Source organism: Hemitrygon akajei, unplaced genomic scaffold (assembly GCF_048418815.1).
Source record: "Hemitrygon akajei unplaced genomic scaffold, sHemAka1.3 Scf000035, whole genome shotgun sequence".
NCBI lineage: Eukaryota > Metazoa > Chordata > Chondrichthyes > Myliobatiformes > Dasyatidae > Hemitrygon > Hemitrygon akajei.
In genome coordinates, this window is record NW_027331921.1 from 7,909,497 (window position 1) to 7,927,381 (window position 17,885).

At 43.2% G+C, this 17,885-nt stretch overlaps 1 protein-coding gene across 1 annotated transcript in view; it reads right to left on the reverse strand.

Annotated features, from left to right (window-relative positions):
• The window catches only part of LOC140720051 (uncharacterized), a 35,486-nt gene extending 25,317 nt beyond the window's left edge, over positions 1-10,169 (reverse strand). The window contains exons 1-3 of the mRNA XM_073034951.1: positions 10,106-10,169; positions 3,416-3,595; positions 464-532 (exon numbers count right to left, since the gene is read on the reverse strand). Of these exons, the coding sequence (XP_072891052.1) occupies positions 464-532; positions 3,416-3,595; positions 10,106-10,169 (313 nt within the window). The remainder of the gene's footprint in view (positions 1-463; positions 533-3,415; positions 3,596-10,105) is intronic.
• Positions 10,170-17,885: the final 7,716 nt, after the last annotated feature.

Genomic DNA, 17,885 nt, shown 5'->3' on the forward strand with positions numbered 1-17,885 from the left:
CGATGAGGCCGCACTTGGAGAACGGTATTCAGTTTTGTTCATCATGCTCTCGGAAAGATGCCATAGAACTGGAAATGAGTGCTCGGGGAGATTTACGACGACATTGCCGGGGCTCCAGGGACTGAGTTAGGGAAAGAGGTTGGGTTGATTGCGAATTTATTCCTTGTAGAGCAGGGATGACCTTTCAGGGGTATATGAAGCCACGAGGAACACAGACAGAGTGAATGGGTGCAATTAATTCCCCTAGATTTGGAAAATCGAGGGCCAGAGCGCACAGGTATAAGGAGAGAGGGGAAATGGATTCAACTGGTGAGCCGATTGATAACCGTTTGTTACCCAGATGGTGGTCAGTCTGTGGAACGAGCTGCCAGGGAATTGGTGGAGAAGAATACATTACACACTTGGGCATTTGGGAGTATGACATGTGAGCCCTCCAGAATGACGTCGTTGTTCCATCACTGACCTGCTTGTGTATTGGTGAGGCGTTCGACTTTCCGAAAGTTCAGATCGGTGTAGGTGGAGGTCAGATGATCTGCGAGAGAGAGATAGACAAGTATGAGATTGCGCGATAGAGAATCGGGGACAGTGAGGTGTAGAGGGAAGCGAAGAGAGCACAGAGACGTGGAGGGGGGAGAGAGATGGTTAGGGACAGTGAAAGGGATGAAGGGAGAGGCAAGAGAGGGAAGCGAGACAGGGAGTACAACGACAGAGCGAGTGAAATGGATTAATTGAGTTGTTGAGCGGGGGTGACTGAAGAGTGGCGATGGGTGGGATAATGGGGCAGAATTGGGGAAATAGGAGAGAGAGGGTAAAGTGAGGTGAGGGGAGTGAGGTAGTCAGTGCGGAGAGTAGGATTAAGAGGCGAGGAGACTGGTGAGAGAGTATAAAGTGAAGGGTAGTGAAATGTGTGGGAGAGAGGATGGAAGAGTCAAAAGGAGCGAGAGAGTGAGGGAAAGAGTGTAGAAGGAGATCCAGAGTTGAAGTCCGGGGGAGGGTGACAGAGGGGAGAGGATTAAGATAGTAAGCAATGAGAGAGGGAAGAGTTAATGGGTATAAAGGGGTAGAGAGATGCTGGGAGATAGTTAGAGAGCAGACAGAATAATCACGCGAGAGGGAGACAAAAGAGGAGAGAAAGAGGGAGGGAAAGGGACAGAGTGGGAGATAGGGAATAGTGGGAAAGATAGAGTGAAAGACAGGACAGGGAGAAAGGGGGTACGGAAGAGAGAGAGGTTCAAGGAGGGATAGAGAGGGGAGGGGGCGTTAGAGGGGAGCGAATGAGAGAGAGCAGCATGGGGAGAATAGTTAGAGCGTAAAAAAGAGGGGGTGATGAGGGACAAGGGGCAGAGTGAGGACAAGAGAGGGGAGAGTGTATGAGATGGGAAAAGAGGGAAAGAGGGGAGAAGTGAAGGGAAACAGATGAATGAGTGTGAGAGGGAAAGTGAGAGAGAAGGGGAAGAGATATGGTTTGTGCAGAGTGAGGGGGGGGGATGAAAAAACTAGAGGGGATTAAAAATATATTTTCGGGGGCTCCCTGATCACCATATCTCTCATTGCCCTCTCTAAACACCACCCTTCCCACGGTGCTGCTTATTCACCTGCCATCCCACAGCGCTCCCTCCTTTCGCCGTCTCAGCGCTCCCCACTCAGTCACCCTTCCACCCCACCGCCCCGACCACGAGACATTCACAACACTGCCCCCCATGACATTCTGTCCTCCGACATCACACTCTCTACACCCCACTCCACAACACTTTCCCCATGACATTCCGTCCTCCCACACCAAACTCTCTACACCCCACTCCACAACACTGTCCCCCATGGCATTCCGTCCTCCCACATCACACTCTCTACAGCCCACTCAACAACACTGTCCCCATGACATTCCGTCCACCCACATCACACTCTCTACACCCCACTCCACAACACTGCTCCCATGACATTCCGTCCTCCCACATCACACTCTCTGCACCCCACTCCACAATGCTGCACCCCATGACATTCCGTCCTCACACATCACACTCTCTACACCCCACTCCACAACACTGTCCCCCATGGCATTCCGTCCTCCCACATCACACTCTCTACACCCCACTCCACAACACAGCCCCCCGTGACATTCCGTCCTCCCACACCACACTCTCTACACCCCACTCCACAACACTGCCCCCCATGACATTCCGTCCTCCCACATCACACTCTCTACACCCCACTCCACAACACTGCCCCCCATGACATTCCGTCCTCCCACATCACACTCTCTACACCCCACTCCACAACACTGCCCCCCATGACATTCCGTCCTCCCACATCACACTCTCTACACCCCACTCCACAACACTGCCCCCATGACATTCCGTACTCCCACATCACACTCTCTACACCCCACTCCACAACACTGCCCCCCATGACATTCCGCCCTCCCACATCACACTCTCTACACCCCACTCCACAACACTGCTCCCCGTGACATTCCGTCCACCCACATCACATTCTCTACACCCCACTCCACAACACTGCACCCCATGACATTCCGTCCTCCCACATCACACTCTCTACACTCCACTCCACAACACTGTCCCCCCATGACATTCCGTCCTCCCACATCACACTCTCTACACTCCACTCCACAACACTGTCCCCCCATGACATTCCGTCCTCCCACATCACACTCTCTACACCCCACTCCACAACATTGCTCCCCATGACATTCCGTCCTCCCACATCACACTCTCTACACCCCACTCCACAGCACTGTACCCCATGACATTCCGTCCTCCCACATCACACTCTCTACACCCCACTCCACAACACTGTCCCCCCATGACATTCCGTCCTCCCACATCACACTCTCTACTCCCCACTCCACAATGCTGCCTCCATAATGCCCTCCTATGCCGGTTGCTGAACGCTACCCTTCCCAAACCACGCCAGCATCACTGACGCCCCCACCCGCTCACATTGCTCCCTCCTAGTCGCCTGTCCTTGCGCCTTCCCTCTAACATATTCTCAATCAGCGAATCATTAGGGTCAGCTGCAAGTTTGCCCTGTGGTTTCTCGACAGGAATGGACAAATTACATGAACACAGTCAAGGCAACAACGATGAAACTGACTTCCATCTCTACGGACCTGGGACACAGAGAGGGTCTGGGCTTTAGACTCCCCGTACGATACATCAGGTTCAGAAATTGGCTGAGGCTCCCTCATCATCGATCCAATCAAACACAGAGTGAATCTCCCTGTGTAGCGTCTCGCAAGTCCTGAGCTTAGAAACTGAGTGACGCTCCCTCCCCAAAGTGCCATCACAAACCCCCAGGGTCAAACGCAGAGGGGGTTTTCATCCACACTACCCAACACACGCTCTCGGAGTCAGACTCAAATTGAAACACCCCCCCTCCGTCTTTCATCCCCACTCACCTCGGGAAGGTGCCCCTGAGCCAGCATTTGTGCTTTTCATATTCATGTAAGTCTCGCTGTCGTCCATCCTGTCGAGGATCCTCTGCGTATCTGAGCTCAGGAAGGAGAAGTAACCGTTGTCAGAGTAAGCCCGTTTTGACAAGTGAGTCAGACCGATACCAAAAAACGCAAGCTGAACAGCTGAAAAAGTGAGGAAGCGAGAGCTGGGGGTGGGAGAGTTACCGTGGAGAGGGAATGAGAGTGCAAGAGAATGGCCCGCAGAGATGGACTTCGATAAAGCCTTTGACAAGGTCCCACATAGGAGGTTAGTTAAGAAGATTCATTTGCTAGGTATAGATGGTAAAGTAGTAAACTGGAGTCGACATTGGCTCAATGGGAGAAACCAGAGAGTGGTAGTGGATGATTTCTTCCCTGAGTGGATCCCTGTGACTAGTGGTGTACCATTGTTATTTGTCATCTATATCAATGATCTGGATGATAATAAGGTATATTGGATCAGCAAATTTGCTGATGATACAAAGATTGGAGGTGTAGTGGACAGTGAGGTAGGTTTTCAAAGCTTGCAGAGGGATTTGGACCAGCTGGAGAAACGGACTGGAAAATGGCAAATGGAGTGTAATACAGACAAGTGTGAGGTGTTGCATTTTGGATGGGAAAATCAAGGTGGAACATACAAGGTAAAGGTAGGGCACTGAGGAGTGCTGTAGAATAGAGGGATCTGGGGATACAGACTGGCCTTTATAAATCAAAGTATTGAGTATAAGAGCTGGAATGATATGATGCGGTTGTATAAGGTATTGGTGAGATCGAATTTGCAGTATTGTGTGCAGTTTTGGTCACCTAATTACAAGAAGGATATTAATAAATTTGAAAGAGTGCAGAGAAGGTTTAAAAGGATGTTACCGGGACTTGAGAAACTAAGTTACAGAGTAAGATTGAATAGGTTGTGACATTATTCCCTGGAGCGTAGGAGAATGAGGGGTGATTTGACAGAGGTGTATAAAATTATGATGGGAATAGAGAAAGTGAATGCAAGCAGGCTTTTTCCACTGAGGCCAGGGGAGAAAAAAAAAAACAGAGGTCATGTGCTAAGGGTGAAGGTGGAAAAGGTTAAAGGGGACATTGTGGGGGGGGGCTTCTTCACGCAGAGAGTGGTGAAAATGTAGAAAGAGCGAACAGATGATGTGGTAAATGCGGGCTCACTTTTAACATTGAAAACTTGGACAGGTACATGGATGAGAGGTGTATGGAGGGATACGGGCCAGGTGCAGGACCGTGGGACTAGACAGATAAATGGTTCGGCAGAGTCAAGAAGGGCCAAAAGGCCTGTTTCTTTGTTATAATGTTCTAAAGTTCTATGGTTCTATGGATCAGCCACAATGAAATGGTGGAGCAGACTCGATGACCCAAATGGTCTAATTCTGCTCCTACATCTTACGTTCCTATGATATGTTTCTTTTGTTTTATTGTGGAAACATTAAATGCTATTGCTAAGCTTGACTAGCTGAAGACTGAGGCCCCGAAGACCACAGGATCAGATGCAGACGCTGCTCTGCTTGTGCGAGCTAACAAAAGTTTGCAAAGATTCATTCCAAGAATGAGGTAATGTTAACTTTTCTCCGACACTGTCGTGGTAATGGAGGAACTGACTGCGGACGTGCAGTTCTAAATGTGTGCACCGCTCGGAAGCATTCGTAGACTGGCTGATATCTAACAAGTGCTTCTTGAAATCGCTCACTGTGAATCATCCCCTGAACATTTGCCAAATTTCTTCCGTACTTTTCCCTGAGAACATATGTTTCCAAATTAAGCTTCCATGTTCCTGCCTGATAGCTTCATAATTGACCTTACTCCAATCAAGTGTTTTTCTAATCGTCTCTTAATATCTCTCCAATGCTGCTGTAAAGGAAATAGAATTATGATCTCTATCTCCAGAATGCTCTCCCACTGAGAGATATGAAACCGGGCCAGTTTGATTTCCCAATACCAAATCAAGTACAGCCTCTCCTCTTGTAGGCTTATCTACATGTTGTGTCACGAAACCTTACTGCAACACACGTAAGACTCCACTCCATCTAAACCCCTTGTTCTCGGGAGATACCAATCAATATTTGAGAAATTAAACTCTGCCATCGCGACTACTCTGTTATTATCACACCTTTCCAGACTCTGTTTTCCTGTCTGCTACTTGATATCCCTGCTATTATTGGGCGGCCTATAAAAACACACATTAAAGTTATTCAACCCTTCTTGTTACTAATCTTCATCCGCAGAGACTCCGTAGAGAATTCCCACTTGGCGTACACCTTTTCTGCAGCTTTGTCACTATCTCTGTTCAACAGTGCCACGGCCCCACCTCGCTTGCCTCCCTCCCTGTCCTTTCTGAAACATCAAAACCCGGCCCCTAAAGTAACCATTTCTGTCCCTGAGGCATCCAAGTCGCTGTAATGGCCACCTCATCATAACTCCAAAGGAGACAGTGATCACACTCTCCCTCCCTTATCATAACATTGGACAGGGATAGGAACAGATCAGTTAGCAAAGCGTTTAATTGAATTAAGCCAAAATATGGGGCTAACAGGCAGGAATTTGGAAGCATAAATTGGGATTAGGTGTTCTCAGAACTGTAAGAAAGAGTTATGGTACATGTTTACGGGATATATGTTTGTAGTTATGCATAGGCATGTTCCAATGAGAAGGGGAAAGGATGGTAGGGTACAGAAACCGTGGTCAACAAATGCTGTTGGAAATGATGTCAAGAATAAAAGAAGGCCTTATGCAAAGTTCAAAAGACTAGTTGATGACAGAGTTCTGGAAGATTATAAAGCTAGCAGGAAGGAGCTTCAGAAATAAATTAGGAGAGCCGGAAGTGGCCATAGGAAGCCCCTTTAGGTTAGCATTCAGGTGCACCGCAGCACACTCGATAGGTATGTAAAGAACAAGTGGATAAGACGTGAGGGATTAGGACGAATCAAGTGTGACAGTGGAAAAGTGTGGATGGAACCGGAGTAGACAGCAGAGGTACATAATGAATACTTTGCTTCAGAATTCACTAGGGCAAAGGATTCTGGCGTTTGTACGGGTGACTTAGAGCGGACTGAAAACCTTGAGTATGTACACATTAATAAAGACAAAATGCTGGAGATTTAGAAAGCATCAAGGTGCAAAAGTCACAGGGAATGGAGGATCAGGCTACTGTGCGAGCCGAGCGAGGAGATTGCTGTACTTGTAGCGATAATGTTTGTATCATCAATGTGGACGGGTAAGGTTCCGGAGGATTAGAGGGTCGCGGATGTTGTTCCTTTATTCACGAAAGGGAGTAGAGCTAGCCCAGGAAATTATAGATCAATGAGTCTTAGTTCATTGTTTGCTACGTAGAAGGAGAAGATCCTGAGAGTCAGGATTTGTGAACATTCGGAGAGGCATGATATAATTAGTAATAGTCAGCATGGATATGCAAAGGTAGTTCGTGCCATAATAGCCGGATTGATTTTTTTTTTTTTATGATGTGACTGAACATATTGATGAAGGTAGCGCAGTAGATCCAGTGTATAGTGATTTCAAGGAGAATTGGATAACGTACCCATGGAAGGTTTATTGAGAAAGTAAGGGTGCATGGGACAGAAGGGGACTTTGCTTTCTGGGTGCAGAACTGGCTTGCTCACAGGAGGATTTAGATGGGTCATATTCTGCATGGAGGCCGGTGAACAGTTGAGATACCCCCAATAATGAGGTCTGTCCGAGCTTACAGCGGGACAGTCCTAGGATGCAAAACTGGGCTGAGAAGTGGCAGATGGTGTTCAACCAGGATAAGTGAGAGGTAGTCCTTTTTTGTAGGTCAAATATGATGGAAAGATTCTTGGCAGTTTGGTGGCTCAGAGACATCTTAGAGTTCGAGTCCATAGGACACTCAACGATGCTGCGCAGGTTGTCTCTGTGCTTAAGAAAGCATCCGGTATATTGGTCTTCATCAACCGTGAAGCTGAGTTTAGTAGCAGAGAGGTAATATTACAAATGATCAGACCCCACTTGGAATATGGTGCTCAGTTCTAATCGCCTCACTACAGGAAGGATGTGGAAACAATAGAAAGGATGCAGAGGAGATTTACAAAGATGCTGCCTGGATTGGAGAGCCTGCCTTATGAGAATAGGTTGAGTAAACTCGGCCAGTTTTCCTTGGAGCTACGGGGAATGACAGACGACCTGATAAGGTGTATAAGATGATGAGAGGCAATAATCGTTTGGATAGTCAGAGGCCTTTTTTCCCCCAGGGGTGAAATGGATAGCACGAGAGTGCACAGTTTTAAGCTGCTTAGAAGTAGGTACAGAGGGGATGTCAGGGTATTTTTATTTTTTGTGGTGAGTGCGCGTAATGCGCTGCCGGACACGGTGGTGGAGCCCTACAGGACAGGCATTTTTAACAGTCTCCTGGACAGGTACATGGAGCTCAGGAAAATAGAGAGCTATTGGCAAACCCAGGTAATTTGGAAGTCCATTCTGTGAAAGGGCTGGATGGTTCGGAGGTAAGGACATGTTCACACAGATTGTCGGCCGTAGGGTCTGTACTGTGATCTAGGCATTCTGTGTTTCTATGTTTCTATGACCGCTGGACGGAGCGGTCTGAAGAGAGTGGAACCGAGGGTCGCCTACGGTCGGGAGAGGACGAAGGGAACAAATGGACGACACTGTGAGCTCCAACGTTGGACTATTAGACTGTTTCATGAGAACGTGCCCCTTTCTTTATTTTTTATGTTGCTTTGCTAACCATATAGTCAAAATACAAATTTAAAGCTCAATCGTTTACTCTCATATTGTGTACTGTTTGTAAACATCGTACAGCATCCACCCAAACGAGATTTCGTAAGTTTCTCGGTCCGGGGGCTACCATCACCCGGATGAAGCCGCGAGCCGAACCGATGATTGCATTCCCACTAATTTTTATTTACTTGTAAGCCCTTTCTTTAGCTTTTACAAGACCTTTGAGTTCCCTTTTCGGCCAAAATTGAATGCTTCTTGAGTTCTGAGAACTTCTTCATTTTTGGAATACACATGTCTTGCACCTTCCTCATCTTTTCCTAGAAACGAAAGCAATTGCAGCTCTGCTGACAACCCTTGCAGATGTGGTTGGAGAAATGTCAGATGAGTTCAACCCGGACAAATAGAAAGATATAACACACGATTAAAGACAAGACAGTGTCGATGAGCAGAGGGATCTTACGGTCAGTGTATGTAGCTCCATGAACGTGGCTCCACAGTTTGCAGACGATATGAGGATAAGTGGAGGGGCAGGTAGTTTTGAGGAAGTAGACAGGCTACAGAAGGACTTAGACAGGGCAATGTAATGGCAGATGTACTGCTGTGTTGAAACATGCATGGTCATGCACTTTGGGAAAAAATAAAATGGTTGACTATTTTCTAAATGGAGAGAAAACACAAAAATCAGATATTCAAGGGGACTTTAAAGTCCTTGTGGGGAATCCCCAAAGATTAATTTGCAGGTTGAACATAGAAATCTACAGCACATTCCCGGAACCTCAGCCCACAATGCTGTGCCGCAAATGTAACTTTCTCAGGTTGAGTCTGTGGTGTGGAAGGCAAATGCATGTCAGCATTTCGACTCGGATATAAAAGGAAATGTGTGATGCTGAGACTTTATAAAGCACTGGTGAGGCCTCACGTGGAGTATTGTGAACAGTTTTGGGCCTCATATCTTATAACAATGTTGCTCAAAGTGGAGAGGGTTCAAACGAGGTTCACAAAAATGCTTACAAGATTGAAGGGCCTCATATGAGAAGTGCTTGATATCTTTCGGTCTGCTCTCACTGGAATTTAGAAGGAAGAAAGGTGACCCCATTGAAATCTGTTTATTTAAATTCCTTGATCGAGTGGTTGTGGAGAGGATAGTTTCTATGGTTGGGGAGTCGAAGACCAGTGGACAAAGACTTGGAAGAGTGGCGCGACCATTTAGAACAGAGACGAGGAAAAATTTATTTTGCCAGAGAGCAGTGAATCTGTGGATTTCCTTGCCACAGGCGGCCGTGGAGGCCAAGGCTAAGATTTCCTTTTGTATATTTATATCAACGGTTCAGGGCTTGAAGGAATACTGGCAGAAGGAGGGGATTGAGGCTGAGAAGTAAATTGGATCATCCACCATGAAATGGTGGAGCAGACTCAATGGGCCAAATGGTCTAATTTTTTCTACTGAATCTTACATTCTTATGATAAGTTACTTTGTTTTATTGTTGCAAAAATAAAAATGCAGTTGCTAAACTTGACTAACTGAAGATTGTGGCGACAGGATAAGATGCAGACGCTGCCTTGCTTGTGCGAGCTAACAAAAGCTAACCACATTTTATACCAAGAATGAGGTCATGTTAACTTTTCTGCGAAACTGTCTTGGTAATGGAGGAACTGACAGCAGATGTGCAGTTCTAATTTTGTGCACCTCCCGGAATCATTCGTAGTCTGGCTAATATCCAACAAGTGCTTCCTGAAATCGCTCACTGAGTATATTTGGCTGTTGGCTATCGCCCAAAATTCGCTGTCTAAATTTAAGATATAACCTGAATTTGGCGGAGTCGTAAGGCAACGTGATCACGAATTCAAGTGTTAACCGTACACCGATGTCTGTGCCTTTATTTCTCTTTGATCGCGGGATAAATAATTGTCTGTCCTTTCTTTAGCTTTTACAAGAGCCCTGAGTTCCCTTTTCGGCCACAATTGAATACTTCTTGAGAATCGAGTACTTCTCCATTTTTAGGAATACACATGTCCAGCACCTTCCTCATTTTTTTTCCGCAGAAATTAAATCCATTGCCGCTCTGCTGACATCCCTTGCAGATATGGTTGGAAAAATGACAGTGGAGTTCAACACGGTCAAATACAAACATATAGCACACTATTAAAGACAAAACTGTTTCGATGAGCAGAGGGGCCTTGCGCTCCGTGTTCATAGATCCCTGAACGTGGCTCCACAGTTTGCAGACCAAATGAGGACAAGTGGAGTGGCAGGTAGTTTTGAGGAAGTAGGCAGGCTACAGAAGGACTTAGAGAGGGCAAAGAAATGGCAGATGGACTACTGTGTGAGGTATTGCACTTTGGAAGGAAAAAACAAGGTAGAACATATAATGCCAATGGTAAGGCACCGAGGCCTGCAGTGGAAAACAGGGATCGGGGAATACAGATATATAATTCCCTATAAGTAGCTTCACAGGTAGATACGGTAGTAAAGAGAGCTTTTGGTACATTGGCCTTTCTAAATCAGTCTAATTCAGAATAAGACTTGGAATGTTATGGTGAGGTTATATAAGGCATTGGTGAGGCCGAATTTGGAGTATTGTGTGCAGTTTTAGTCACCACATTACAAAACCGATATTAATAAGGTTGAAAGAGTGCAGAGAAGGTTTACAAGGATGTTGCCGGGACTTGAGAAACTGAGTTACAGAGAAAAGTTGAATAGTTTTGGACTGTACTCACCGGAACGTAGAAGAATGAGGGGAGACATGATAGAGGTGTATAAAATTATGATGGGTATAGATAGAGTGAATGCAGGCAGGCTTTTTCCACTGAGGCGAGGGGACAAAAAAATCAGAGGTCAAGGGTTAAGGGTGAAGGGTGAAAAGTTTAAAGGGAACTTTAGGGGGGCTTCTTCGCACAGAGAGTGGTGCGAGTGTGGAACGTGCTGCCAGATGAAGTGGTAACTGCCGGCTCACTTTTAGCATTTAAGAAATAACCTGGACAGGTACATGGATGAGAGGTGTATGGAGGAATATGGTCCAAGTGTAGGTCTGTGGGACTAGGCAGAAAAATGGTTCGGCACAGCCAAGGGCCGAAAGGCCTGTTTTTGTGCAGTAATCTTCTATGGTTCTGTGGTTTATAAATGACAGACCACATCACCTCAAACTCCTAACGTTGTAATCCCTTCTGTTACGGGAGAGCCATAGGTGGTGATGAAAGCAAGTGGCGATTAAATTCTCGAACACACTCCGACTCAGACTTGAAATAAACAGGACAACAGTGATGAAATCGAAAGATAAAGTCACAAGCAGCAGTATAAGACATTGATCTCCTGCGGTTGAGAGCTGAGATCTCAGCCGGAGGCATTTAAGGACACAGATTCCATGAAGGAAGATTGGCAGATAATAAATGGCAGTCAGAGTCTTAAAGGGAAAGAAACACCTTACTACTCTCCGCCACCTGGATGCCTGAAGCTGTTCAGTCGGGGACATGACACCTTCTTCGCATCTGGCTGAATGTGTTGAGTCTAATGTAGATGTTCTGAGATGCTGACAGTCAGATTCCCAGGAACTTCAAATCATGGGGAGAGGCAGATTTAAGCCATTTGGCCCATCGGGTCTGCTCCAACATTTGATCTTGGCTGAGCAAGTTGGCTGAATCCCAATCAAACTCCGACTAAAAATATGCCCAGTAACCGCTTCTCCACGGGCGTCTGTGGCAACGAATTCCACAGGTTCACTCCTCTCCGGCAAAATAAATTCCTCCTACCCACTCTCCGTTGTAAATGGACATCCCTCCATTCTGAGGCCGTGTTCTGTAGTTTTAGTATCGTCCCCGCCCCACCTCAGGAAGCCTTATCTCCACACCCACTCTATCGGGGATCTTCAACGTTTGATCGGCTTCAATGAGGTTCTTGTGAAGGATGAACAGTTCTGATGGGCAGAAGGGTGCAAGGTTGCCCACGTCCCCCTCCCCTGGGAGAATTACAAACCGTTACTGTTGCCAGGCTGCTAATGAGAGAGAAAGAGATGGAACAAAAACATACTGGGACTGGAACATTTGCTTCAGACAAGGGCGAGATAACACCGGGGGAGAGAGACCATATTATGACTCCAGTAAGACTCACAGCTCCGGAGAGGGCTGTTTACTTGGTACTATTCTGTTCATTGAAATTCCTCAGTGGACAGCCGGAGTGGGCTGGTTTGATGGACTAAGCCATTCAAAGCTGATTGACACCTGAGACCCCGTGAGTAGGGATAAAAGTGAGGTCTGGGGAGACACCCCTCAGACACACCAGGAGACGCACCAGGAGATACACTAGTGAGCACTGTTTAAGGATTGGAACCCACGAGAAAGTGTGGGGGCATCGGAGACCGAACGAAGGATCGGTCAGTTTTAACTCACAGTATTTATAGCGAGGCCGGTGGGTGCTTGTATGTGTGTCCACCCTTGCCTGGGTGACGAGTCAACCATGGAAGAACGGTCTAGCTAATGGACAGAGGGGTCATACCTGAATGGCCACAACAACACATCGAAGAATCAAGAAAGTAAATGAAGGTTTGCAAGACAATAGCTGTTACTGTTTGCTCTCTCTCTCTCTCTCTCTCTCTCTCTCTCTCTCTCTCTCTCTCTCTCTCTCTCTCTCTCTCTCTCTCTCTCTCTCTCTCTCCAACAATTACAACACATCGACCAACAACTACCTCAGCCTGTATGAACTGAACTGAACTTTGTATTCACATATGACAATTCATTATCTCCTAGACATCGATAGAGCTTGTTTATTATTGATTATTATTATACCCACACTTTTAGGTTTAGGATTGCTAACGTGTATTCTCTGTATATTTGCATTGTTGATATTGATTTGTATATTTTACTAATAAACACTGTTTTGAAAATAGTACCAGACTCCAACGGACACTTCTATCTTTGCTGGTAAGACACCCAGTTACGGGGAACGTAACAAGGTCAAGGAAGATAATCAGTGTTTTTTTTTAAGGTTTTTAGAAAGATCAACTGTTTCATTCTAACTCACCGACCGAACTGAAAGGCGTTTCAATTTTCATAGACACCTCGATCTCATTTGTTCATTATAACATAATCTCAGAACATATGGTAGATTTCTATTAATTACTGGTTTACTTTATAAACAAAAGGTAGATTTGGTTAACATTTATGCACCGAGTACTGACTATCTTGAATCATTTAAGGATATATTTGTACCTCTTCTACATTTAAATGAATATATGTTAGTAGTGGGCGGAGATTTTAAATGTTGTCTGAATACTGTGATGGATAGGTCTGCTCCCAATCAGGTACTTCCAAACAAATCTGCTACTTTTATTAATTCATTTTAGCTGACTCGAGAATTTTAGAAATTTGGAGGGTTTTGCATCCTAATGTATTTCATTTTTTCATAAATATCATAATTAGAATCGATACCTTCTTTATTGATTCGCGATTAGTTTCGTCTATAACTGCGTGTGCGGATGATGCAATCGCCATTTCTGATCATGTCCCTTTGAAATTATCAATTAAATTGATGTAACTTTTAGAAATAGACAATGGCGATTCAACTCTATTTTGCTACAGGATTTAAATGTTGTTAATTTCATTAAAGAACAGATCGAATTTTTCTTTTCAACTAACTCAACGGAAGAAATTTCCGGTGGGCTATTGTGGGATACCTTTATATTATATATCCGTGGGAAAATTATTTCATTTTCTGCAGAATTGTAAAAACGAATTAATAGTGAAATATGTACATTGTTTGATAAGAATAAGGACATTGATAAATATTCCATTGTTTCCAATCTGGAGATTTATGAAGAGAGAGTTGAACTTCAGATGCAACACAGTTTGTTAATACCATCCCAGATTGAAAACCAATTACTTAAAGCTAAGAGTCAATTTTATATACATGATAATAAATCCAGTAATTTATTGGTCAAATATTGAAAGCTGCTTCGGCGAAACGTCTGATTAATAAAGTTCGCATACGTGAGGTATTTTGACGGTTGACCATGATGAGATTAATTATTCTTAATTAATTAATTAAACTGATGAACGTTTAGCAGTAGATGTGCCCATTACTAAAGAGGAAATAAAGAAAGCAATTTTTTCGATGAACTCTGGTAAAACACCTTACCCGGTTGGGTATATATCTGAATTTTAAAAATCTTTTTCTGATTTACTTTCTCCCTGGTTATGTAGAATTTTTGAAGATGCTTTATTTGTAGTTATATTACCACAAACCTTTTAGGAAGCATCTTTTTCTCTAATTGGTAAAAAAGACAAAGATCCCACTTAATGTGTATCATACAGAGGTATATCTTTTTTGAATGTGGATTCTAAAATCAATACCAAAATATTAGCAATTAGATTAGAGAAGATATGGCCGGAAATTGTCTCCGAGGATCAGACAGGATTTGTTAAAAATCGTAATTCGCATTTTAATGTTAGGAGGTTAATGAACATTGTATACGCAACTTCATCTAATACTCCAGAATGTGTTATTTCGCCTGACGCCAAGAAGTCTTTTGACAGACTTGAATGGGAATATTTTTTATATACTTCAATAATTTAATTTTAGCCCACAATTTATATCTTAGATTCAACTGATGTATCATACACCTTTGGCCGCTGTATTTTCCAATAATCAGAGATCTCTCTTTTATTAGGCTTTTTCGAGGTACTAGACCGGGTTGACCTTTAAGCCCTTTACTATTTGATATTGCCCTGGTGCCCTTGGAAATCGTTCTTCGTAATTCACACAATATATTTGGAATTATTCCTGGGAATGGTACGCATAATGTTTCACTGTATGCAGATGACCTGTTGATATATATCTCTAACCCAAAGGAATCCATTCCTGCAGTAATAATGGTACTTGCTCAGTTTAGTAGTATTTCTGGTTATAAATTGAATCTTAATAAGAGTGTCCTTTGCCATTAAATATGTAAGTTTCAATTTATAGACAATCATCATTTGGGTAGTTTACTGATTATTTTATTTATTGTCGTGGTAAAATTGCTAAGAAGCATAAGGACCTATTTAAAGTTTTTTTAAACCCTTAATTAATCATGTTAAACAACTGTTTACTAAATGATCCCCATTGTCGTTATCTTTGATTGGTCGAATTAATGCTATTAAGATGATTATTTTACCTAAATATCTGTATCTGTTTCAGGCGGTATCATTTTTCATTCCTAAATCTTTTTTTTTATATTACTAATTCTAAAATTTCTTCATGTATATGGCAGAATAGAAATAGTATTTACAGAAATCAAAAAAGGAAGGTGGATTGGATTTGCCGAATCTTGGACTTTATTACTGTGCAATTAATATTCGATAATTAACGTTTCGGACAAAAGAGCTGGATGAAACTCAATGTTCACAATTGATGAACCTCGAGCGGGTGTCTGCCCATGGATTTTCACTGGCTTCTATTTTAGGGCATCCGCTTCCATTTGCACTTACTAAATTGAATAACCCAATGATAAATCCAATAATTAAACACACAGTACGAGTATGGTTTCAATTTAGTATTTATTTTTGGATTGAATAAATTTATCCTGTCAAGTTCTATTATATCTTTTTTTTTCTTTCAACCATCTAGAATTGATCAAGCTTTTTTCTTTTACGCAAAGCAAAGGGAATAACATGTTTTCGTGGTTTATTCATGGATGAATGTTTTATGTCTTTTGAACAGTTGACTAATGAATATAATTTGCCTAGATAGCATTTTTCAGATATTTACTGATTAGAAACTTTCTGAACGCCACTTTAGTAAGCTTTCGGATATCGCAACAAATTGAAATTACAGAAGAAATAAAAAGTAAGTTTAAATCCATATCAGAAGAGCTTAATAGCATTTATTCATGATTTAATTATGAAAATACCCTTGGGTACTTCCGACAAAACAGACTGAGTGGGAAAGAGAATTTCAAATATCTTTATCTACAAAGAAATGGGAGACAATTCAAATAGTTAATACTTCAAGATGTGCCAGACTGTTTGATACAATTTAATGTAGTTCATTCGGCTCATATATCCAAGGATAAGTTTGCTCGTTTTAACTTCCATATAAATCTTGTCTGTGATAGATGTAATTCTTAAGTAGCTCCCTGGCACATATTTTCTGGAATTGTCCTCTCATAGGAAAATATTGGGAAGATATTTTTGATATTATTTCAATAGTTCTGCGTGTTGCTTTACAACCTCATCCTATTACTGCAATTTTTGGACAACCAGTGATAGAATCCACTCATTTATCCTCATCAGCTTGCCGTTCAATTGCATTTGTTACATTAATAGCTAGTAGATCCATTTTACTTAAATAGAAATATTCCAATCCTCCTACAACATTTCATTGGTTTTCCCAAACAATTGCATGGTTAAACTAAAAAAAATAGGAGCGGTAAGAAGGATCCTTCGTTTAAATTTGAAGAAACTTGGCGGAAATTTATTCAATATTTTTTTTAATGATGTAAACTGACACTTTCTGGATCCTTTTTTAGTATTTTTTTGTTCGGGTATAGAGGAACGGAGTTAAAAAAATATAATTTTAGCCGATGGGATATGGCAGCCCAATCTTTGTTTGTTTGTTTTTTAGTTTAGTTTTTTCATAGTTTGAGGTTCTTTTTTCACTCTTTATAAAATATCTTTTTCACGGCTGGTTACTAAGAGATTGGGAGGCTAAACTACATCTGTTATTTGGAAACTGTGTTTGTACATGTTGACCGTTATTAATGTAATCCCGATCTCTTTGAATCACTGTCATTATTGTTATGTTTACCTATTTGAAACTTAATAAAATGATTGAAAAAGAAAGAAAGAAAAAGGAAAACATAGAGAAGCTACAGCACAATACAGGTCTTTAACCACAAATCTGTGCCGAACATGTACTTAACTTAGAAATTACCCATTGTTACCCATAGCCCTCTAATTTTCCAAGCTCTATTTACCTATCCAAAAAGCTTCCTGCCATCAAGGTAACCGTGCATCCAGTTCGCTATCTCTCCCTGGGTATCATGCGGGGTAACTTCCCACAGCAGCTGACCATGTGGAACCTGATCAAAGGCCTCACTGATGCCCGTATCGGCCACAGTCCGGGAGCAGAAGTGTCATAGTTCAAAGGGAATATATTTGGGAATAAGAGGTTTAGAGGGATCTGGGGAAGAGATTATTTGGAACATAGAACAAAGAACAGTACAGCAGAGTTCAGGCCCTTCGGCCCACAATGTTGTGCGACTCTTAAACCCTGCCTCCCATATAACTCCTCCATATACAAGTCTAGTAGTCTCTTAAACTTCACTGGTGTATCTGCCTCCACCACTGACCCAGGCAGAGCATTCCACGCATCAACCACTCTCTGAGTGAAAAAAAACTTCCTCTAATATCCCCCTTGAATCTCCCTCCCCTTACCTTAAAGCCATATCCTCTTGTATTGAGCACTGGTGCCCTGAGGAAGAGGTGCTGGGTGTCCACTCTATCTATTCCTCTTAATATCTTGTACACCTCTATCATGTCTCCTCTCATCCTCCTCCTCTCCCAAGAGTAAAGCCCAAGCTCCCTTAATCTCTGATCATAATGCATTCTCTCTAAACCAGGCATCAAACTGGTAAATCTCCTCTGTACCCTTTCCAATGCTTCCACATCCTTCCTATAGTGAGGCGACCAGAACTGGACACAGTGCTCCAAGTAAAAACACAAAATGCTGGCAGAACTCAGC